Source organism: Rhincodon typus, chromosome 3 (assembly GCF_021869965.1).
Source record: "Rhincodon typus isolate 14 chromosome 3, sRhiTyp1.1, whole genome shotgun sequence".
NCBI lineage: Eukaryota > Metazoa > Chordata > Chondrichthyes > Orectolobiformes > Rhincodontidae > Rhincodon > Rhincodon typus.
In genome coordinates, this window is record NC_063334.1 from 55160842 (window position 1) to 55185746 (window position 24905).

At 39.4% G+C, this 24905-nt stretch overlaps 1 protein-coding gene across 1 annotated transcript in view; it reads right to left on the minus strand.

Annotated features, from left to right (window-relative positions):
* ntrk2a (neurotrophic tyrosine kinase, receptor, type 2a) overlaps positions 1–24905 on the minus strand; it is a 227657-nt gene that overhangs the window by 86770 nt on the left and 115982 nt on the right. The window contains exons 13-14 of the mRNA XM_048595207.1: positions 10655–10785; positions 5035–5207 (exon numbers count right to left, since the gene is read on the minus strand). Coding sequence (XP_048451164.1) covers positions 5035–5207; positions 10655–10785 — 304 coding nt within the window. The remainder of the gene's footprint in view (positions 1–5034; positions 5208–10654; positions 10786–24905) is intronic.

Genomic DNA, 24905 nt, shown 5'->3' on the forward strand with positions numbered 1-24905 from the left:
CATTTCTGAAGAAGGGTCTAGGCCCGAAGCGTCAGCCTTCCTGCTCCTCTGATGCTGCTTGGCCTGCTGTGTTCATCCAGCTCTACACTTTGTTATATCAGAGAAACCAGCAGATTGTGATACCTAAGTATCAAAGAAACTTTTTTCTAATTCATTTTGCGGGATGTAAGTGTCGTTGGCTGGCCAGCATTTATTGCTTGTCCCTAGTTGCCCTTGAGAAACTGTTGGTTAGCTGCCTTCTTGAACCGTTGTAGTCCACCTTCAAACAAACTGGGCTGTGATCTCTTGTGACGATAAAGAATACAAAAGGCTGATGACTCATCCTCAATGGCAAGCCATCCACAGACAGATTATGTCCCAAACTGCAGACACATTTTGTGATTTTGTCTTTGAAGAATACACAAAGGCAAAAATTAAAAAGTTAGTTTCACCTGTACTAGATTCTGTTATTGGGAACGGAGTGATAATTAGTGATAGGTTATTGAGATTGAGGTGAATTGAACATTTGTTGAGGGTGGTGGTGCAGTTGGTGGGTTACAACATCTAAAGATGCATGCAACGATCTCAACCACTCTGGTGCAAACAATGAGCTGTTGACAACACTGCATCTCGATTCTTGGGTTTTGATCCCGAGCATTGATCTCTGGCTATTTGGTCCCATTGCCTTCTGAGAGTTTGTCTGGAGGACCTCCTGATTTTCTATGGATATAGTACATCTTTACTTCTCTGCACATTCTTGACTAATGCCCCCACGGCACTTTTGGAATATCTCCTGTATTGGATTGTTGTCTATCTTTCAACTATAGAATTACTTCAAGGACATGGACCAGCCAGACAGCACTTCACCATCAAGAGCTGCTTGATATTTGGTAGCGCAGGTTAGCATTACCTAGTGCCAGCAGACAGGTACTCTACAGTGTGCTCAGTACCAAGCGCTGCTTACATCGCAAACAATGAATGCATGTTAATTCTGCATCATGATCCCCATGCTTGTGTTCAGAAGAAATCAAGTTCAGCCACCATGATGATCAAACGTTTTTAGTGTTTGAATTTTCTCCTTTGATTGAGAATTGTATACCAAGTCTCTGGGAAACATTTTGATATGTTGTAATTATTTGGTTGGATCGAGTGAGAATATTCCTTTAAAGACGCCATGTGGGCTGCAATAAATTTCAGTAATTGGAAGAGCATGTCGCTGTCATGTTTTATGAATACGTGGGAATATTTCTTGGGAAATCCTCAGATCATAGGAAATATGATACTATTGAAAATTAGTTTGCTTAATATAATATTTAGAGCTATTTGCATTTATCTGTAGGTTAGAAACTAGATCTTCCTGTGCTCTTATTTAATGGGCATAAAACAAGTACAATCCAGGCTGGTTTTAATGACCTGCATCAGAAGGTACCTTCAGGGTGTCCACCCTGATATACTGTGAATCCCCTTACCAGCGTCTGAGGTAGCCCCCTAAGATAGGCTTGAGGTTATTTACATAGAGGAATGATGGCTTAATAACCTCCATGCAGAAATTAGATTGCAATAAGCAGAGCCTGCTCAACTCCGGATGCATCAGTGGCTACCAAAATTTTATTTTTCTTTGACAACATTTTCAAAAATATCAAACGATGGAAGCTTCTGGATTTGAGACAACAGGCCTGAATGCAGGAGGGGAACTTAGTTAGGTGGAATGGTGGCTGATCAGAGCCCTGTCACCTTTGATAGAAATAAGTCCTGGGCAAGAAGATCCAAAGCTCCACCTTCACACCCCACTGCCAATTGAGGTCCTTAAGTGGTCAATGTACCAGTGCCAAGTTCTGTAACCACCAGCTTAAGTGGCCTACAGTTCTTGGCAGATTCACCCTTACCCTGGTTCATCCTTTCAATAGAAAATCCTTCAGCAACGAATCAGCTGCCTGATTGTGAAAAGATCTGGTGGGTTTTTCCATCTCCATAGGCCATGAATTTCCTTCTTCCAAACTCCCCTCTTTTCAGATGTGTGTAAAACTTGTAAGTTATCACCCATTGTTGTGAAACTAAGAAAAATGGCAGTGCTCCCTTCACCATATGTGTACTGTCAGAGTTTGGATATTAACTTATTTAGACAGCACTTCTAGAGCAATGAGCTAAGCTAGTATATTTAAGACAGCAGGGACTCTTGGAGTGTTAATATAAAGTTGTGATATTTAGAACAGGTAGATTAAACAGCAAAGCTTTTTAATTGTTTAAAGCAATGATTAATGTTATCTTAGAAAACCTTAAGATTGGAGGTTTGGAGGAGATCTAACAGGGGTCAGAAGCAAATATAATTACTATTCTAGAAAGGAGTATAGGACTGCTCAATGAAGGCACATTTACCGGAATGTAAAAGTTTTAGTTTGTAAACATCCAGACAAGGTGTATTGGTTAGAAAGCTGTAGGTTATTGAAAGCTGGAAACTTCTATGTTCTCAGGTTTGTAAGCATTCATGCAAGAAGACTTCCCCAGTTCTTTCCTGTGAACAGTGAAAATCAGTTAAGCCAAATTTAAAGATTTGATTTTGAGGGGTGATTCTCCAGATTTGAGTTTCTGTGTTGGCTCATGTTGAGACATTAGATGAGATAAGGCATTCAAAGGGGCATTGGATCATGATTTGGATAGAAATTATGTACAGGGTTATGTAGGAAAGGCAGGAGTTCGGTACTAGGTAATAGAACTATTGCAGACACAATGGGCTGATTGGCCTCCTACTGTTCCATAACAATTTTGTGATTCTGAAACTTTGTTTTGCTGCAGTTTTAATTTTATTCTGTCTGCTCTATATCTAGATAGATTTTTATGTTTTATTTTTATCATTTGTGCAATAAACTTCTGATCAGTTAACAAATAAGGTCTGTCATCTGTTTGACTATGTTTCAGTGAATGACCACTACATTAAGTAAAAGAAATATAACCTACCAAGCCATTCTGGGATCTGAATTGTCTCGTGGTACTATCAATGAGATCAGAACAGTATATCTCTATATTTATAGTATTTGTTGTATGGGCATGCCAGCTTACTATATTGTTTGAGTTGTTGTTCATGATAGAAACGGTGACAGCAACTTTCAAGCAAAAAAAACAATAGTGTCAGCATGGTCTAGTATGGTAGAGAAAAAAAACACTTATCTGGAAGAGTATTTTGGAGTCAATAAGATTTGGGGTTTCAATTTCACCTTTCTTGGGCTGGCAAGAAGAGGAAATAATTGGGTGAGTTAGCACTGAGAGAAACTCTCACCCTTCTCACTACCTCTGCAATTAAATACTGGGCAAGAAGATCCATAGGCAAGTTTCACAACGTGCCAGTAATTACAGCTCTTAAGTGTTTAATGAATGGCCACCTACAGGCTTCAACCATGTCCCTCCATAAATACCTGACCCTCTGTGGGTGAGAAAGGTGGCTGGTTTCCTGACTGGGATAGCAGGGTGATACCCTGCTGAGGTTAGGGAGTGGACCACCAATATGCATCAATCTGGAGGCAGTTGGAGGCACGGAAAGGGGGTGGCCTTTGTGAGATCACCCCTGGACTCCTCTCCAAGCCCACAACCTGCAAGAAGAAGAAAAGAATGTCTTGCCGTGTTGCTGTTGGATACCTCTAGAGTGATGACTTCCACAGAGAATCAAATGTAACAATCTACAGAGTGCATGCTGTCCCTCACTAATGGCCTGTACACTTGGGCTGAAGCAGAGATTGCATCAAGCTTGCATCAGCTCATTCAGACCTCAATGAAGTGTATCAAAGCGCTCTCCAACTCTTGGTTACCAGGGAAGTGTGCATGTGGGCCTTGAAAGGGAAGATAGAGAACTGGAACATGGAAAAAGGGACTTTGTTCCACCTCTATGCTCATGCCCAATCCTCGTTTTTACTGTCTCTTGTCTTGTTGGACAACCTGCCCCTCTGTGTATAGGCGAGGCAACCTTTGAAGGGGATTTTTCAAACTCCCAAACAGAGGATATCAGTTAGGAGCAACTGATCATTCAATAGTGGAGAGTAAGCAGCCTGCATCTAGCTCTGCTGATTCCACACAATCTGTACCTCATAGCTGAAGTAGAAACCAAAAGATAGAAGATCGGCACTTACACAAGGTTATTTACTTCGCTGTTGAACACAGTTTTCGTATTGTCACATTTCTGTTTCATGTGTATATGCCTACTGCCTGATGTGTGGTCTTCTGCCTTGTGAAGAATGGTTTGCCACTAATTAAAAGCAAGTAATCATTGACTGTGAGAGAGATGGATAACTGAGTATGGGATTGTTTTGTGCTGATGATTAGAGGACGCAGAGGGTTCAGAATTGATGCATCAAATGGCAGCTCTCACTTAGTTTAAGCAAAGTATTCCTGAATCAGATTGTTCCAACATCCCTGAAATTTTGGAGTGCAGCTACTGGTACTCTCACCACATTATGCTCCTGATCTCCTTTGTTAATATTCCTGTTCCTCTTTTTCTAAAGATACACGATGTTCATCACCTTCCACACCTGGAGTTCCAGTCTGCACTGCTGCTCAATATTGTGCATGGCACAGCAGGCCCCCATCATTTTAGAAACTGTGACCAATGAGTCCTGACAGAGATCGGTAGGGTTTTGTGGCACTAAGGGAATTAAGGGATATGGGAGATGGAGTTGAGACAGAAGGGGGTCAGCCATGATGGTATTGAAAGCTAGAGCACATTCAAATGGCTATCCCCAGCTGGTTCACCTTTCTTCAAATGGGAGTTTCTCATGAACTGCAATCATGCTCAGGTAAAGGTAAAAGTTGACAGATTCCTGCTGGATTTTTTATCAAGCTGACTGCTTTCACTTTTAATCTGTTGCCTGCTCAGAAACCCACCCATTTTGAGAGATTAAGATTTTACCCATTTAACCCAGTTTCCCTTCCAGAGACGCTGCCAGATCTGCTGAGAATTTCCACCAATTTTCATTTTTATTTTGGGTTTCCAGCATTGGCAGTATTTTTCAGCAGTAAAATGTTAGCTGCATAGGAACAATATAGAAACTTGAAGTTTTCTAAACCAACCTGAGAAATTTGTTGAGATCTCCATGCTTCATGTATTCAAAAACCATAATGAGGGGGTCACCTTCCACACACACACCATAGAATGTCACAATATGTTCATGCTGCAGGTTGGTCAAGAGCTCTGCTTCACGATGAAAGTCCTTGCGTGCATTGTCACTAGCTTCTTTCAAGGTCTGTGTGTGAAATAACAAGATCTTTTTCACAAACGTCTTTTTCAGCTTGTTTTTGTACATCAGATGACATCATGATAGGGTGCAGCTATGGACAACCAAATGCAAAATATGCATTTTGAGAATTTAGCGCTGGTGAAGGCTTGACAAATATGAGGAAATGCCAGATTTATTCTGGAGATCTGATTTCCTAGTTCCAACATAAACAGTTTAACTCTGCAGGTCCTTACCTGCCTTGCGTCATTTCCAGGTGAAAGGGTCGACGGATATAAGCAACTACCCATAACCATCTAGTAAGGGTATCCTAAATTGTATTAATAAACCTGATGGGATGCACTCTACAATATAGCTACAGAGGCTGAATACACTGGTAGTGATCTTACAAGAATACTTAGATTCTGCAAAATTTCCAGAGGACTGAAAAACTGCCAATGTAACACAATTATCCAAAAAAGGATGGAGGCAATACACAGTTAACAGTAGAGCTGGGAACATGTTAGGAGTCTGTTATATGAGATGTAATTGCTGAACATTTAGAAATGCATAATATGATCAGGCAGACTCAGTGAGTCTTCATGAAAGGGAAATCATGCCCAAAAAATTAACAAGAACTATTTGAAGAAGAAACAAGCAGAATAGACAAGGTTAGAGTAGTGGATGTAACATATTTGGATTATCAGAAGATGTTGGATAAGGTAACATGTGTTAGGCCACATAAGATGAGAGCTCATGGTGGTTGAGTTACTATATTGGCATGGATAGAGAATTGGCTAATTAATAGGAGACAGTTGAGATGTAGGGGACATTTTCAGGATGGCAACCTATAACTAGTGCAGTGCTATAGGTCTGGGGCCACATTATTTAAAATATGTGTTAATGACTTGGACGAGGAAAGTGAATGTCCTATCGCCACTTCTGCAGATTTAACAAAATTAGATGGGAAGGCAAGTAGTGAGGACAACAGAGTCTGTAGATGGATATAGACAAGTTAAGCAAGTGGGCAGAAACTTGACAGATGGAACATAATACTGTAAAATGTGAGGTTATGCACTTTTATGCACTGGGAAGAATAGAGGTGGCCGAATATTTATTTAAGATGGCAGAAAGCTACAGCAGAGGGATCTGGGAGGCCTTGTGCATGAATCACAAGAAGCTAGCAGCCAAGTTGTGTGTAATAGAGAAGGCAAATGGAATGTTGACCTTTGTTTTAAAGGGAATGGATTCTAAAAGTAGGGAGATGTTGTTAAAACTATACAAGGTACTAGTCAGACCACAGCTGGAACAGTTTTGTGCCACTTATTAAGGAAAGAGAAACTAGAATTGGAGACAGTTCAGAGGTTAACCAGGCTGACACTAGGAGAGGTTGAGTAGGCTAGACTTGTACTCATTTGCATTTAGAAGAATGAGAAGTGATCTTATTGAAAAGTCCAAAATTCTTCCAGGGTGGGAGGGGTGTAGTTTTGAGGGAGTTTACAAGGTAAATGCAGAGAGTTTGTTTCCTTTTGTGGAAACGTCTAGGAGTAAAGGTCATAGTCTCAGAGTAAGGGGCCACCCACTTAAGGCAGAGATAAGAAGGAAGAGTCCCGACCCAAAATTTCAAATTTACTGCTCCTCTGATGCTGCCTGGCCTGCTGTGTTCCTCCAGCTTCCCACTGTATTATCTAGAAATAAGGAGGAAATTGTTTTCTGAGGGGAGTGAATCTGTGGAATTCTTTACTGTGGTGGACTGTTGAGACTGGGTCATAAGTATACTCAAGGCTGTGATAGGCAGATTTTTAATCAGAAAGGGAATTGAGGGTTATGAGGAAAAGGCAGGAAAATAGTGTTGAAGATTATCAGATCAGTCATGATCTCATACAACGATGGAGCAGACCCAGTAGGCTGTATAGTTTACCTCTGCTCCTATGTCTTATGGTCAAATTGAAGGTAAATGAGTGATTTGGGTTGGTACATGCTGCTATTGCCTCAGTTGAGACTGTGAATTAGTCAATTACCTTGGCACTGGTATCAAGCATTTCATCACTTTTCAGGGTTATTATGCTAATTGTCTTGATGTTCATTTTTAACCATAAGCACAATTCAACTTTTACTGTGACTTTTTGTTAGGATATTTCATGTTCCAGAATTGCACAAAAAAGTATTGCAATCAATCATTAAGGAAGGAATTGCAGTACATTGGAAAATCAGAATCTAATCAAGCACAGTCAATATCGGTTCATGAAAGGGAAATCATGTCTAACTAATTTAGAGTTATTTTTGAGGAAGATCTAAACCAGAATGGATAGTCAGGAACAATAAGATGTGTTGTATTTGAACTTGCAGGATATGTTTGACAAGATGCCTCACAAAAGGTTAAGTTATAAGACTCCATGGTGTTGGAGGTAATATATTGACCATGGATAGAACTGGCTAATTGGCAACTAACAGTGAGCGAGGATAGGGAGTTTTTTTCATGTTCTTATCACATGACCAATGGTGTTCATCGGGATTAGTGCTGGGACTGCAATTGTTTACAATCTGTATTAATGACTTGGATGAGGAAAGGGAATGTACTGTAGTCAAATTTGCAGACAACACAAAAATAGGTTGAAAGGCAGGTTATGAGAGGGATACAAACAGTTTACAGAGGCATGTTGATTGGTTAAGTAAGTGTGCAAAAAGTTGGCAAAGGGAATATAATACAGGAAAATGTGAAGTTGTTCATTTTGGAAGGGAGAACAAACGAGCAGGGTATGACTTAAATGGGAAAAAAAACTATAGAAAGCAGCAACTCAAAGAGACTTGGGGGTAACTTGTGTATGAAACACAGAAAGCCAGCACACAGGTGCAGCAGGTAGTCAGCAAGACTTATGGAATGTTGGCCCTTATTTCACGGGGGGTTGGAGTATAACAGTAGGGAAATCTTACTGTAACTTTAAAAGGTGCTAGTGAGACTATATCTGGAATACTGTGAACTGTTTTGGTCCCCTTTTCTAAGGAAAGATCATTTCATTGAAGGCAGTTCAGAGAAGGTTTAATAGGATGATCTCTGCTATGGAGGAAGTTCTGAGGAAGGGGCACCAGACCTGAAACATTAACACTGATTTTTTCTTCACAGATGCTGCCAGACCTGCTGAGCATTTCCAGCAACTTCTGTTTTTGTTTCTGCTATGGACAGGTTGTCTTATGAACAAAGACTAAATGGATTGGGACTGTACTCACTGGAGTTTGGAAAAATGAGAGATGATCATCAATGTAAACATATAGGACTCTTAAAGGGCTTGACTGGTAAACGCTAAGAGGATGTTTCTCTTCACAGGAGGGTCTAGGACCAAAGGGCATAACCTTGGTATAAAGGCCACCAATTTAAGATTGAGATGAGGAACAAATTCTTGAGGGTTGAGAGTCTTTGGAACTCCTTGCCACAGACAGCTGTGGGGGTAGAGTCATTGTATATATTTAAGGCTGAGGTAGATAGATTCCCGATCAGTCAGGAATCAGGGGTTGCGGGGAAACAGCAGGAAAATGGACGTGAGGAATGTCAGATCAGCCATGATCCTATTGATTGACAGAGCAGGCTGGAGGGTGCGAATGGTCTATTCCTTTTCCATGGCCTTACGGGGTTACTTACAAACATTAAATCAGAAGGATACGAACTGAATGGCAGGCTAACATTTTTATGTTGCCTTATCACATGTCAAAAAATTTCATAAACAAATTGCTCCAAAGTAAATTGTTGACGTTTATCTAGGCAAATCTGTCAACCATCTAAAATACAGCAAGATTTTTGAAACATCAATGTGATAAATAACCAGCCAGTTAATCAGTTTCCAGGAATATTGGTGAGTGTCAAAACGTCATACTTTTTTTTCATACATTGCAATGGGATGTTTAGTAATTCCCGAAACTTCAGAATAAGTTCACGGGCCTTGAATTTAGTATCTCATCCGAATAACAGCAACTGTTAATTGCAGCACTCTCAGCATTGAGCATCATCCGTGAAACTGGATGCACAAAGTATCATTGGTCCCATCAATAGCTCCATTTTAAAAAATTCAATAATGGGATGTGGATATCACTGGCTGGACCAATATTTTAATACCCATCCCTAAATGGTCTCAAAAGGTGGTGGTGAATTGCCTTTTTGATCTGTTGCAGTCTATTTTGTGCAGGAAAGCCTACAAGGCTGATAGAGTGGGAGTTCCAGGATTTTGTAATATTTATCAATAGGATATTGCAGATGACAATGTGCTGCAAAATAATTCAACAAAAATCATTCAACTCTCAGACATCTGGTTTGTTCCGTAATTCAAAACCATGCCAATATATTTTTACATAATGCACAACATGGTGTTATTAGTTTTAAAAAAAAAACTTTTAAAAAGAGTTACATTAGATTCTTGGTCACACAGCATGAACCACTGCATGCAAGATGCATGGTATAATCCACAAAGCCCGATTCTATTTTTCTGTGGTACACTGTTGCGGCAATGGAACATAGCCTCAAATTATTTATGTCTGGTCATATCCAATACATCCATAAGCTCCCTTCCAGAAATTCACAAGTGAAGGTGTTAAATAACTGAGTTTAACCCAAGTCAGCGTGCACAAATCAGTTCTAGTTTTACTGGCCTGCATTCAACTGGCACCTTTGTGCATGTACATAATAAAAACAGTCTCTCTTGCTGAGTGCTGGAAGCTAGTTGCATATAAACAAAACCACTAGTTCCTTCACCTTATGGACTACCAAAGTCACTCTTTCCTTCCTTAATCCTAGAGACTCTGGTGATATTGTCTTATTTTAAAAGGTAAATATATTGGAACTGGATAAGAAAAGTTTGCTGCAGAAACGTATTTACTGCACATGAAAGTTCTCACAAAAATGTTGGAAAGAATGCGGCTCCTATGTTCAAACATTTCAAACTGAAATGAAATATTATGGAATGTTGCTCTATGGATGATAGTTTAAAGTTCCTCAGTACAGCAAATTGTGCAAGATGCATCTTGAAAAGTGACTGTTATATGAGCAATGACTGCAGTGGAATTTGTAATCTGAACAATAAATTATTAATTGAACAGGAATGTACGACAAAAAGCATGCAGTAAGCAAGAATACATACAATATGCACAGAGAGCAAATGGGCCTGGTTTTCAATTTCCATTCAGCAGAGAAATATTCAGAATGGAAAGTAGTCAACTAAGTGGAATCGACTGTGTGCATCCCACTATTCTCAGGTTCCTATGTTTCCCATGAACAATTTGGTCAACCTGCTCTGCTCTCATTGCCATATGAAACCAGGCCATATTTTTACATCTATGCGTGAGATCATGTATCGTGCTCTTTTGACATTGCATTAGTCCTACTAAGCCCAATTTAAAAGATAACTGACACTGATAGCTAGAGAAGCATTTATCACAAGGAGCTCCAGACCAAGCCATAAATTAATAATTGAAATTCTATCGTACTATACCTTCACTGCCACCAAAGTTTTGTCATCTTCGGTGCAAAGGTTATGACATTCAGCAAGAAACACTTTGCCAAAGGCTCCTTCACCCAACTCCCTCTTCAGGACAATATTGTGCCGTTTGATGTTTCGGACAACTGTTAATAGATGAGAATTATTGTATTACTGTAATGGAAACTAAACAGCCATTTCTTCTAACGGTTTCCTGCAAGTATAAAAGGTAGTCATTTAACTGCTGTGCCTAATAGAAAGGGCCCACAATTAAGAGAGGTGCAAGTCAGAAGATTGATTAATCTATGGATTTTTAGAAAAAACTTCATTGGAGTAATTTTAATTGGCTCACTTTCCACATCAACTAAATGCAGTAGTACCAATACAATATACATATGGTCCAACAGTAATGGCATACTGTTGCCTTACTTGGTAAAACTACACAAGTGTGTTATTCAAGCTTCCATGCTTGTATTATATCACAACTATTGCGTGTCCAAATTTTTCATCTTGCAGTCATACTACAAAATAGCTGGGCAGGTTGATGTAAACTCCATATTTTTAATTAGTCAGAATTTAAACCTTCACTTCCCAACACTATAGTTGAAGTGCCTTTGAAATAAGTTCAAATTTAACAACAACAAGAGGATTTCTCCTGTTTTTAACATGGTGGAAATTCAGGTACTAGAAACAAAAGGAAAAATTATCCTCACTGTCTCAAAAATTCAGGAATTCAACAGCAGGCAAAATTCCATAATTATTAGGTGCACTATCCCACACATTCTTCGGTTTGTCCTCATTCAGAAATATTTCATATGTTAGTGTTTCACATCACCAAAAACAAATGTCATCCCTTTATGAAAGTGTTGTAATGTTTAGTATGTAGTTAGGATGTTAGAATGAAAAAAGATCTGAAATATCGTAAGAAAGGTAAAGATGCTGTTTTCTTTACAATTTATGGAGTTAAATAAATAAATATATTTAATAGCTCTAGGACTACCACATAAAACATTTTTATTTATTTTCTGGATCTGTATTTAGTATCATGTATACGCACTTAGTTCCACTTCCCTGTCTGTTACGACATCTGGCCTCAATATTTTGATTGCATTAATAAAAGCTTATTCAGTCCTAGCCAAATAAATAACAGAAGACTTTTTTTTTACAGAATAAGTTTATTCCTGCTTAATACGAGGACGAACTTCACAAGGTACCTCACAAAAAGGTTAAGTCATAAGATAAGAGCCCACGGTGTATTAGAGGCAGTATATTGGCATGGATAGAGAACTGGCTTATGTGCAGGAAATGGGCAAGGGAGAGAAGGGGTTCTTTTTCAGGTTGTGCAACCCGTGACCAGTGGGATTCCGCAGGGATCAGTGCTGGAACTGGAACTACTTACAATATATATATTAATGACTTGTAAGAAGGAAACAAAACACTGTAGCCAAATTTGCAGACAACACAAAAATAGATGGAAAAGCAGGTTGTGAGAGGGATACAAACAGTTTACAGGGTTAAGTAAGTGGGCAAAAAATTGGCAAATGAAGTATTATGTGAGAAAATATGAAGTTGTTCATTTTGGAATGGAGAACAAAAGAACAGGATATTATTTAAATGGAGAAAAACTGCACAAAGCAACAACACAAAAGGACTTGGGAGTACTTGTGCATGAAACACAGAAAGCTAGCACACAGGTGCAGCTGTCAGAAAGACTAGTGGAATGTTGGCCCATATTTCAAGGGCGTTGGAGTATAAGAGTAAGGAAGTCCTACTGTAACTGTACAAGGTGCTAGTGAGACCATATCTGGAGTACTGAGAGCAGTTTTGGTCCCCTTTTCTAAGGAATGATATCATTTCATTGGAGGCACTTGAGAGGAGGTTCACTAAGATGATACTTCATATGGCAGGATTGTCTAATGAGTAAAGTCTACACAGGTTGGGACTCAATTGACCAGAGTTTAGAAGAATGAGAGGTGATCTCATTGAAATGTATAGGATTCTTAAGGAGCTTGACAGTGTAAATGCTGAGAGGATATTTCCCCTCATTGGAGAATCTAGGATCAGGGGACATAGTCTTGGAATAAAGGGGCACCAAATTACGATTGAGATGAGGAGGAATTTCTTGAGGGTTGAGAGTCTTTGGAACTCCTCACCACAGAGAGCTATGGGGGTAGAGTCATTGTCTATATTTAAGGCTGAGATAGATTCTTGATGAGTAGGGGAATTGAGGGTTATGGGGAAATGGCAGGAAAGTGGACGTGAGGAGTGTCGATCAGCAATGATCCTATTGAAGAAGGCTTGAAGGGCTGAATAGCTTATTCCTGTTCCTATTTCTTATGGCTTTACAATAGAATGACAATTTAGAGGGGCCAACTGGAAATTACTTGACTGTTTTAATCAAGAAGGCATTAAACTGAAATATCAACTCTGTTTATCGCTCCACAGATGCTGCCAAACGTACAGAATATTTTCAGAATTTAATTTTCATTTTAATTTCCAGTGTCTGCAGTATTTTGCGTTGTATTCATGTCTCCATTTGTATCTAAGTGAACAATGCGGCTGCTGAGAGAAATTGGAAAGGTATGGACACACCATTTAAAAAGAAATAATTTTAAACCTTCCCCTGGAACACACCGTCAATCATTGAAGTAGCAATTTTGAATGTATTTTGGACTATACTGATCTAATCAAATATGGGTTCAAATATGGGGTAGTGGAAGGAGAAGAAATAAAAGGATTAGAAAAATGAAAGCAAAGATTATTGTAATAAATTATCTTTTAAAATATTTTCAACCACAGCCTAACAGTTTTGATAACTCAGTTCTGTGGTACTGAGCCATAAAGACCACAAAGATTGCAGAATTCAATTTTTGGTCTGTGAGAAATTATTAATTGTAATGGAGACATAACATTGTTTCAAGATCTAGGATTGGGAATATGCAATAGTGAGTAGATGCTCTCAGAGAATATTTGTGAACCTGTTAGGATAGGATTAGGCTGAACTGTGGTTAATGTAGTGGTTACAGTAGAAGGCTTAGAAAACACAACCTGGGTGTTCACTTTCTATCTGCAAGTAATGAACCTGAATTTCATAAATCTACCGACATTTTAGTTAGTTCCAAATAAATCTCACAATTACAACTGCTTATCATTACTAAATAAACCCAACTGGTGAATCCAGCCCTATTGATCTGGTATACATCAGACTGATTCAGATTGCAACATTGATTCTTAATACACTAGGGATTAATGCAGCCCAAATAAAAATGAAATCTATAGAAATTAGGTGGAAATTTCTCAACTGGCTGGAGTCATCACTAGTTAGCACTAGCACAAAGACAGATGAATTTGATTGTTGGAGGCAATCACTCAGTCCCAGCACATTAGAGTAGGTGCTCACAAAGCCTGACCATGTTCAGTTGTTTCATTAATGGCCTTCCCACCACCATTAGTTCAAAAATGGGGTAAGTTTATGAATGATTACACAGTGTTCAGTTCTATTTGCAACCACTGTGATACTTGAGATCTGTGTTCTTATTCAACATAACTGGACAACATTCAGACTTTGGCTAATAAATGACAAGTGACATGGACACCACACATGTGCTAGGCAATGATCACCTCCACCAAGAGAGAATCTCATCTTCTCTCCTTGATGTTCATTCATTTTACGATCACTAAACTCAATGTTCTTTGTCATCATTGATCCAGCTAAACTGAACCAGCCATATATATTGTATAGCTATAAAGGCAGATAGAGATCAATGGTCTCTTTTGCATTTTTCAGATTGCGAGAGGAGAGCTTTTTCTCTGGATCTCATAATCATGAGGTTGAATGCAGTAGAGTCTTTTTTTTTAAATCAAGACTCTGATCCCAAATCAAAGACTATTCAATTTGAGTGCACATGGTATTTGGCAGGATATTCCTCTTTGGAAGGAGTCCCAATAGACTGGGGACTTCTGATAACTTTTCCAAATCTATCCCAACTACAGATCCCTTCACTGACTCCAAGTGGATTCATTATGCACAGTAGACTCCTTGTCTGGTTTGTGTTGTCAAGATGGAACTCAGGTATGGAAGCAAATATTCCCACTAGTGTTGCAGCCCAGAAGAGATATTCAGGAGCACCCCAAACGTAAGATCTGTTGCTTATCATTGGACTGTTCCCAAGAGAGCAGAGGAGGCAGTGTCATTGAAGATGTTTTTAAGGCCCTTAGAAAAATGTTTCTTAATTGTCAAAAGAATCAAAAGGTGTAGACATAGACAGGAAAGCAGAGTTGAGGCCACAGTCAGATCAGCCATGATCTTCTTGAATGCTGGAGGAAGCCTGAGAGTCCAAAATGCCTACTCCAGCTATTAATTCATGGGCTCTTTCAGCAGGGAAATGTATAGGGTGGTGGACTGGAGTGAGGGAAGGTTGTTACCAGGCCTTCTCCTAACATGAAGAACTCAAGGATTTCAGTACCTCTTTCTGAAGCTACTACAACCATCATTATGTCAGTCTAGTATCTTTACAGATTGCATAGGGCCATTTTATTGTCTCTCTCCTTTCACATGCCCTCCCTCCCTTCTCTGCTAAATATTCCTCTTTCATAAACAACTAATTTATTTTCTAGACATATTCATGGTATCCACTGAAAACATTTAAAATTGTAGTTTTAACATTGAAATAATCTACTTTGCCAAAATTAGATTTGAGTGGTTGACTGTATTGTTAGTGGTAACCATTCTTTCAAATGTGTTATAATGCAAAACTAACCCGCAAGAGGATACTTTTAGTTTTTAGTTTGAAGTAGGAGCAGTGTAATAATAAGGTTGAGGTTACTTCCATTTGGGAATTTGGTTCGGTGTTCACTGCTCATGTTGAATAATATGCTGACAATTTTTGTTGTCAATTTCTTCCTCTCCTCTCCATTACTGAACTATTGAACTCCCCACAAGCATACAGGTTCAGGGTCCAGGTACCTTTTTGTTATTTGATTTGATTTGATTTATTATTGCCACACGTATCGAGATACAGTGAAAAGTATTGTTTTGCATGCTATCCAGGCAAATCATACATCAGAGTAATGGAGCAGAATTGAGAATATAATGACACAGCTACAGAGAATTTGCAGAGAAAGATCAACTCTAATATATGAGAGGTTCATTCATGAGTCTGATTACAGCAGGGAAGAAGCTGTTCTTGAATTTGTTGGTACGTGTTTTCAAAATTTTTGTATCTTCTGCCCAATGAAAGAGGGTGGGACAGAGTATAACTGGGTTGGGAAGGATGTTTGATTATGTTGACTGCTTTCCTGAGGCAGTGGCAAGAATAGACAGAATCAATAGATGGAAGGCTGGTTTGCGTGGTCATTATCTTACCCGAATAATAATTTCTCATCGTAAATCTAAACAAACTAGTAAGCTATTTGACTGTAGAAGCATAACAACGGAGTCCGACACTGTACTCCAATAACATTCATGACTATACAATTCCAGCAAAGATTTCCAGTGGGCAAAGGGTACACAAACTTGCCTGTTCTGTCTCATCAACCCTAAACTATGGAAACAAAAATTAATAGAAAGCTTTAGACTTTGATCCTAGTTATTGATCAGTGGCCTCTATTGGTAATATATTATGTTTAATAGAACTATCAAGATTTTTTCGTGAAGGACACTCAACATCAAATATTCACAAATTATTTAATATTTATTGTTAATTGTTATGGTTTCATGTACCAAGGAAGAGATATTGGCTCCTCCTGTAATACAGCCAATTACCAACTTTATTGTTGTTTATTTTAAAACTCATTTGTGACCTCCAATGTCTGTGCTCTGAGAGTGTCAATGATCTATTTACAGGCTCCGCAATTTGAATATCAGGTCTCAAGCCTCAGATTTAGATACTAGTCACATACAAAAAGCTGTCTGCTGTTTGAATAATGCGGCAGCGCTTTCACATCCACATTATGCATCCCCCTTCCCCAAAGACCTGTGCAATTTTGTGAGCATGACATTAATGGAGTGCTACAGAGTTCAGGGTCTGCAATATTTCATATTTACAGAGGCCATAAACATTATGTTCAAGCAGTAAAGATATGTCAACAAGCAGTTGAAGCCGCAAATGAAATCCTCCCCAGCTCTGACCTGCAATTCCCTTAATCACAGCCAGGACCTGGCTCAGCCGAAAACACGGTAGGGTTTAAGGAAATCCAAACAAATGCAACACATGGAGTTACAACTCCATTCCACAGTTTTGAAAGAGCAGCGTCCAGAGTGAACAGAATTTTCACTGTAAATTGATTGAAAAGGATTTAATAGACATCCCCCAAAGTTATAAAAATAGCTAACAAGATATTAAATCAGTCACAGCTAATGGTAATAACCTTAACCCTCACTGAGATTCCATCACTATTGGTTAGATGAGGCCTTTCTTTCACTGCAATAGGTGACCTCATTCTCCACAGGCTTTTTTTATTAACATCTTTTCAGGATATCTTAGCACGTTCATTTTATTTCATGCCAATCAAATACAAGTTTACAGTATGGAAACTAGTGGCTCACTTTTGAAGACAACTAAGTAACACGGCCCACCCATACTGTCGAGTTTAAACTTGATGAATTAATGCCACTGTGGTCATCACAGTCGCTTGGTCCTTTGCAGAAAAGCACTGGAAAATTTGTAATTGGTGAAGTATTCAATTACCAGCCTTTATTGATCAGTGCATTGAGTATAGGAGTTGGGAGGTCATGTTGTGGCTGTACAGGACATTGGTTAGGCCACTTTTGGAATGCTGTGTGCAGTTCTGGTCTCCCTGCTATAGGAAGGATGTTGTGAAACTTGAAAGGATTCAGAAAAGATTTACAAGGATGTTGCCAGGGTTGGAGAGTTTGAGCTATAGGGAGAGGCTGAATAAACTGGGGCTATTTTCCCTAGAGCGTCAGTGGCTGAGGACTGAGAGGTTTATAAAATCATGATGGGTAAGGATAGGGTGAACAGCCAAGGTCTTTTCTCTGGGGTGGGGGAATCCAAAACTAGAGGGCATAAGCTGAGAGGAAAAAGATTTGAAAGGGACCTAAGGGACAACTGTTTCACACAGATGTTGGTGCATGTATGCAATGAGGTACCAAAGGAAGTGGTGGAGGCTGATACAATTACAACATTTAAAAAGCATCTGGAGGGGTATATGAATAGGAAAGGTTTAGAGGAATATAGGCTAAATGCTGGCAAATGGGACTAGATTAATTTAGGATATCTGGTGAGCATGGGTGAGTTGGACTGAAGGGTCTGTGTCAGTGCTGTACGTCTCTATGACTCTGACATCTTGCATAAAATTCCCAATGAACAAACTAATGTGGGTCTCAATTGTCAAAGGAGGACTATAGTCAGATGTAGTTATTTTAAATTAATTTGGCAACTTTACAGTCAAGGGATTATAATGATTTATATAAAAACATATGAAAGATTCATGGATATCCAGTTGACTGGAGAAGTCTCTTCCCATACTAATTCACCTCCTCATCAGAAAAGAAAATATTTTAACACCATAATAATTCAATCCATTAAACAATTTGCATTTTACACTTTGTTCAAAAATTGGAATGTGTGTGTATTTTGTGCATGGAGCTGGAGGACGTAGGTAGAGTTCTAAGTGAATATTTTGTGTCAGTGTTCACTAATGTGAGGGACAATATGGGACTAGAAATGGGATGGCACAGTGGCTCAGTGGTTAGCGCTGCTGCCTCAAAGTGCTAGGGCACTGGGTTCAATTCCACCCTCTGGGCGACTGTGTGTGTGGAGTTTGCACATTCTCCCCATATCTGCGTGGGTTTTCTCGGGGTGCTCTGGTTTCCTCCCACAGTCCAAAGATGTGCAGGTTAGGTGGATTGGCCATTAAAAATTGCCCATCATGTCCAGGGACCTGTAGGTCAGGTGTGTTAGCCAATGGGAAATACAACGTACAGGGTTAGGGTAGGGGGCTGGGCCTAGGTGGGAGAGTCGGTGTGGACTTGTTGGGCCAAATAGCCTGTTTCCACCCTGTAGGGATTCTATATAAAAATCAAGAACAGAGCTGTGATATACTTAAAGAAAGTAACATTAAGAGTATTGAAGCTCTGAGCAGTCTACCTGGCTTAAAAGTAGATAAACATCCAGGGCCTTATGAATTATATCCCAAATTGAATGAGGTAAGGAAGGAAATAATGGGCATTGACAATAATTTTCAATTTCTCCCTGGTCATGGGAGAGATTCCAAAGAACTGGAGGACAGCCAATATGGTACCATTATTCAATAAGGGAGCAAGGAGTAAACCGGGAAGCTACCGGCCAGTCAGTCTCAGCTTGTTGGTGGGGAAACTATTGGAAGCAGTTCTGAGGGACTGAATTAATCTGCATTTGCAGAGGCAGGATTTGTTAAAAACAGTCAGCATTGTTTTGTTGAGGGGAGATCATATCTGACCAATTTGATTGAAGGAGTACCAGGTGTGTTGATGATGACAATGTATTTGATGTAGTCTGCTTGGATGTCAGCAAGGCTTTGGAGAAGGTCCCACATGAGAGACAGATAGCAAAGGTGAGAGCCTATGGGATCCAAGGAAATTTGGCTAATTGGATTCCTAATTGACTGAGTGACATGAAGTAGGGGTGATGATTGAGGGATGTTCTTTTTAGTAACTGGGTGCATGTGTCCAGTGGAGTTCAACAGGGATCAGTGTTGGGGCTCTTGCTGTTTGTGGTATATTTAAATAATTTGGACTTGAATGTATGAGGTGTGATTTGGAAGTTCACAGATGATGTGAAATTTAGTGGGGTGGTAAATAATGAAGAGGATAGCCTTAGATTACAGGAGGATGAGGAAGGGCTGAGTAAATAGGCCAATCATCAGTAAATGGAATTCAATCTGGATCAATGCAAGGTGATTCACCTGGGAAGGATAAACAAGGCAATGGAGTAGATGATGAAAGATTGGATCCTGGGAAGCATCAGGATCAGAGGGACCTTGGTGTGCATGCCCACTGGTCCATTAAGGTAGCAGGACAGGTATATAGGATACTTACCTTTATTAGCCAAAGCATAGAGTTTAAGAGTAGGGAGATTGTGCTGGAATTGTATAAACATTTTGGTTAGGCCACTTCTAGAGTATTGTGTGCAGTTCTGGAATCCACATTCATAGGAGGGATGTGATAGCACTGGAGATTGTGCAGAGGAGATTTACCAGGATGTTGCCTGCTCTGGAGAGTGTTGGTTATGAAGATAGATTGGACAGATTGGGTCGTTTTCCTTGGAGCAGAAGAGACTGAGGTGGGGATGGGTGAGGTCTTGATGGAGATGTGTAAAATTATGAGGGGCATAAATAGGGTAAATAGAAACTTATTTTCTTAGTGGAGGGATCAATGACCAGGACCTAGATTTAAAGTAGGCAGCAAAAGGTTTAGAGAGGATGTAAGGAAATCTTTCATCCAAAGTGAGAACCTGGAACTTACTGCCTGTAAGGGTGATAGAGGCTCATAATATTTAAGAAATCCATAGATGTACACTTGTAATATTAAGGCTATGGTCCAAGTACTAGAAAATGGGATTAGAATAGTTTGGAGGTGTTTTTTGACTAGTGCAGACTCGATGGGCCAAAGGACTTTTTCTGCGCTGTAGATTTCTATGACTCTATGGCTTTGACCAGCTTCTGTGTAGTTTATTTTTCTGAACATGTATCATGATTTTTCAATCACTTTCAGTCAGAATTGAGAAGAAATGACATTACATAGTATTATTTTTAGTGAAAGCTTGTTCAGCATTTTTGTTCTGAACTTTCTCCTCCACTGTTTATTAAATCTACTTTTTCTCAACAGATTTAAGATTGAAATCTGTATTAAACAATGTGGAAAATGCAACTTAAGCAAGCACCAAAATAAAATATAACCAATGGTCTAACTTCATAGCACATGAAAAGGGCCAGCTCTTCCAACAATCGTATTAAAATTAATTCCCTAGCATGTAACAGGACAAGGCCACTTCTCATCTTAGAAAGTGTAGACCAGATGTTTTGATTCAGCTCATATCATCTATTACTTTACATTTGGACTCATTGGCTAGAGAGGCTAGTTGGGGCTTATGATGGTACACAAGAGACTTTTAAAAAAATTACCTTTATATAGTGCCTTTCATTACCTCAGACTGCCAAAGTTCTTTAGAGCCAATTAGGTATTGTTGAACAGTAGACTCTTTTATACATAAATTTCAGCCCTAATATCTACAATGCAGAAGCAAAGAGACCAGAAAGCATACTGAAAATAACATAAACCTATCTGCATTATTTCATTGAGAGCTCAATTTTAATGTAGATATTTTAGACTCGTCCTGCCAAAAACAACTCGGGCACATCTGCTTTGTAATATATTTTTTAAATTCACTCATGGGCATCACTGGCTGGCCAGCATCTATTACCATTCCCTAGTTGCCTTTGAGAAAATGGTGATGAGCTGCCTTCTTGAACTGCTGTAGTCTGTGTGTTGTAAATTGATCCACAATGCCCTTTGGGAGGGAATTCTGGATTGTGCCCCAACAAAAGTGAAGGAACGGCTATGTATTTCCAAGTCAGGACGGCGAGCAATTTGGAGGGGAACTTGCCAGTGGTAGTGTTCCCAGGTATCTGCTGCCTTTGTCCTTCTAGATGGAAATGGTTGTGAATTTGGAAGGTGCTGTCTAAGGATCTTTGGTGAATTTCTGCAATGCATCTTGTAAATAGTATACACTGCAGCTCCTGAGTATTGTTGGTGGAGGGATTGTATGCTTGTGAATGCAGTGCCAGTCAAGTGAGCTGCTATGCCTGGGTGGTTACAAGCTTCTTGAGTGTTGTTGGAGTTGCATCCATCCAGGTAAGTGCGGAGTATTTCATTACACTCCTGACTTGTGCCTTTTCGATGGTCGGCAGGCCTTCAGGAGTCAGGAGGTGAATTACTTACCATAGTATTCCTAGTCTCTGACCTACTCTTGTATTTATGTGGTGAGCCCAGATGAATTTCTGGCTAGTGATAACCTGCAGATATATTACATTTCAGAATCTCAAACAAAACTTGTTGGCTGCCGTTCAATTCAAGGATGACTTCTTCTCAGCGTCACAAGTTTCTGTGGTCATCATGTGACTTAACAGGCCAATTCTTAACCCACAGGTCTTTGGGCACAAGGGGCAGAATGTAGGTGCAGATGTAGTGGGATCTGGAAGGCAAGATCTGCTTCCTTTTTCTTTTCTGCAGGTACTTTGTCTCATCATAAAGACATTATGACTCAAAGCATAATACAGCTTGATGGACAAATTGTCACCATTCTGGTCAATCAGTAGCAATCTTCTTTCAGTCATTAAAGCCAAGGCGCCATGTTTTGAACAGAGCAGGACATAGGGCTCTAGATTTTGCCTCATTTGCTCACATAATTTACCCAGGTTCAGGCCTCAATGATTGCATTTGTGTGGCCACTAATGTACTGAGTGGCTGTCCAGTGAGATCATCAACAGGAAGAATTTTTATTTCTTCAATGGAAAAATAACCTGCAACCATAACAAGATCTTCCCCTCCTTGTTCACTCAATATACGAGTAGCTGCCATGGCTCCTTTATTCCGCACTGGCCCTGGCTACCTCAGCACCACAATCCAATCTTAACTGTGCACATCAAACCTAAGGTCAAGGAAAATCCTTTAAAGGTATAATTACTGACTTGTTTACCAGACTTCCAGGCAGAGGCACAGAGGTGATACAATCAATGCATCTGGTCAAAAGGATATCCCTTGAGCATGCCCATCTAACGTCTGATGATGCAACTCCAGTTCCTTGCCCAGTCAGGTAATGCCCTACTGTACCCTCCTGCTGCATGCTCCATAGCATGGTCCTTTGGAATGATGTAGACCTTGAGGCCACAGACAGGCCACAGGAGAAAGGAAGATGAACTGGAGGTGGAGGAAGGTTATACTGAACAGAAAGGTGCTCCTCCTGCCTGGAAACATGTTCTCCTCTCACCAACCTCAGGAGAAACCTCTCCTTCATGGCCCCAAGTCTTCCATCCAAGTCAGCATCAATGAAACAAAGGTTTGTCCCAAGAAGCAGGTATTTGGATCCCTGTAAAGGGAAGGCTTTGGTACAAATAGCAGATCTCTCCCTCCTGATATTTAATTGGGCCAGTTGGAACATCTACATAGAGCCAGAGGTCTATGACACAGAAAGAGGGCCTTCAGACCATCAGAAATGAGTCTCCTAATTCATCTGACTCACTTCCACTCCTGCTGCTACTGGCTCTTTAAGTGGAAAGTATTCCTACTTTCACACCAATTAGTGGCACAGTCCTGTGAAAAATCTGAACTTTTAATCAGTTTCTCACCAGGCAAAATCAGGTGTAGCTCCTGCTTCCTACCTCCATGATAAAGATTTAGTAGATTAACTGTTACTGAGTGAAAAGAAAGCACTGACAGCCATCACTTGCCCTTTACTCTTTTTAAAATAGAATTATGCCTGTCGAATGAAGTATTGCATTTGATTGGAAGAGCATTTCAAACTTTCCTTTTTAATCAAGAATGTTTTTGATTTACACATCATACTTTAAGGAAATTAAAAGCTGACTCTTTCTCCCCCTTGATTTGTTGCTGATAAATTTGACCAAAACTTTTTCCTGTAGTTGGCACTATTCTTTGAAGATTTATTTACCTCCTGCAATTTTAGGTTTGGGTAAAAGTAATAAAACCAGGTCCAGTGAAAAACAGTAAAGGGTTCTTTTTGCACTAATGGAACTAATTGATTTCGTGTAAAATATTGCAGTTGCACTGGACCTTGCTGCAATGTAGATACAGTGTTATTGAAATTCTTTTCATCTTCTCATCATCAATAACTACTCCATATTCCCCTGTCCATGCATGATTTACAGGCAGATTCATCAAACTGAGCTCACTTGTATTGGCATATTAAAACAGGGAATCATTAGATGGCTCCCAATCTTCTGCCTGGCCTTTAAATTGTGGATGGTGCTGATTTACATTTTGCCCTGACTACTGGTTTATGTATGATGTATTCAAAGAACACCGACACAACTATATCAAAAGTGTACAAATGTTCAAGTTCTTTGAAGATTAACTGTATTGGAGACAGACTGAAAGCAAATCTAAAATAATATGATATGCATGTTAATTACAATTTTTTAAACTAATAACATTTAGTAGCTAAAATGGATCCTCAGACCAAACATTTGTACATGAATTTGCACCCTTATCACATTTGTTTCATACATGTACCTGTCCAATTTATTAAAGGGAAAATATAAAAATAAAAATTGACACTTTATAATACAGTATTATTATACAATTAAAACTGCTGACAAAATACTTTTATCTATTCCGCCGTGCACTTTCCCACATTAAACTGAACATACAACGAAAAAGAGGGAAAAGTCATTCCCAGATTATATTGATTCCCCAGGAGCAGACCACACCCACAGACAATTACATGTATGCATGAATTTCATCAATGAAAGAATCTAAGTGAGTTGGATAGATAGTCAAAGCATTGTCTGTTCTCGGTAAATTGGAGTAAGTGTGCACAGTAGTACTTGTAAGCAAATGCATCACCCTTAGATGAAATTGAATTTAACTGCTGGGCACTGCTGGATGTACAGTCAATTTTACACAGTGTCCTTTTTTTTCTGTTGACTTAAATTTAACCAAATGTCCAATGCTAAAAGTAACCCCTCACTCCAAAGATGTCAGCTATGGTTCAGTTGCTACCATTCTTGCTTCTTGGCCACAGAGGGAGTAATGCACTGTTGGACGTACTGCCTTCCAGATAAAATACTAAACCAAAACTCCATCTACCTGTTTGAGTGGATGCAAGAAATTCTATGGTACTTTATTTAAGAAACACAGGAGCATAATCCATGGTGCCCATCACCAAAGTAAATTATTTGGCCATTATCACATTGAGCTTTGTGGAATTTTGCTATGGACGTCTTGACTACTATATTTTCTACAATTAAACAGTGACTACATTTTAAAAGTACTCCATCAGCTGTAAATTGCTATGGAATGTTTGATGGTCAGGAAAAGTGCAACATAAAAGTAAATCTTTTTTTATCAAAATCTCGAGCTATTGATACAAGGCAGTCTGCTTCATTAATTCCCAAGGATGCTTAGGAGTTGGTGTAGCTACATCCCGGCATAAATTCTGTTTCTTTGAACAGAACCCTGGAGATAAAATGGGAATGCACTGCAAGGATAGCAGATTATTGGTCCAGAAGTGTTCAATACAATCAA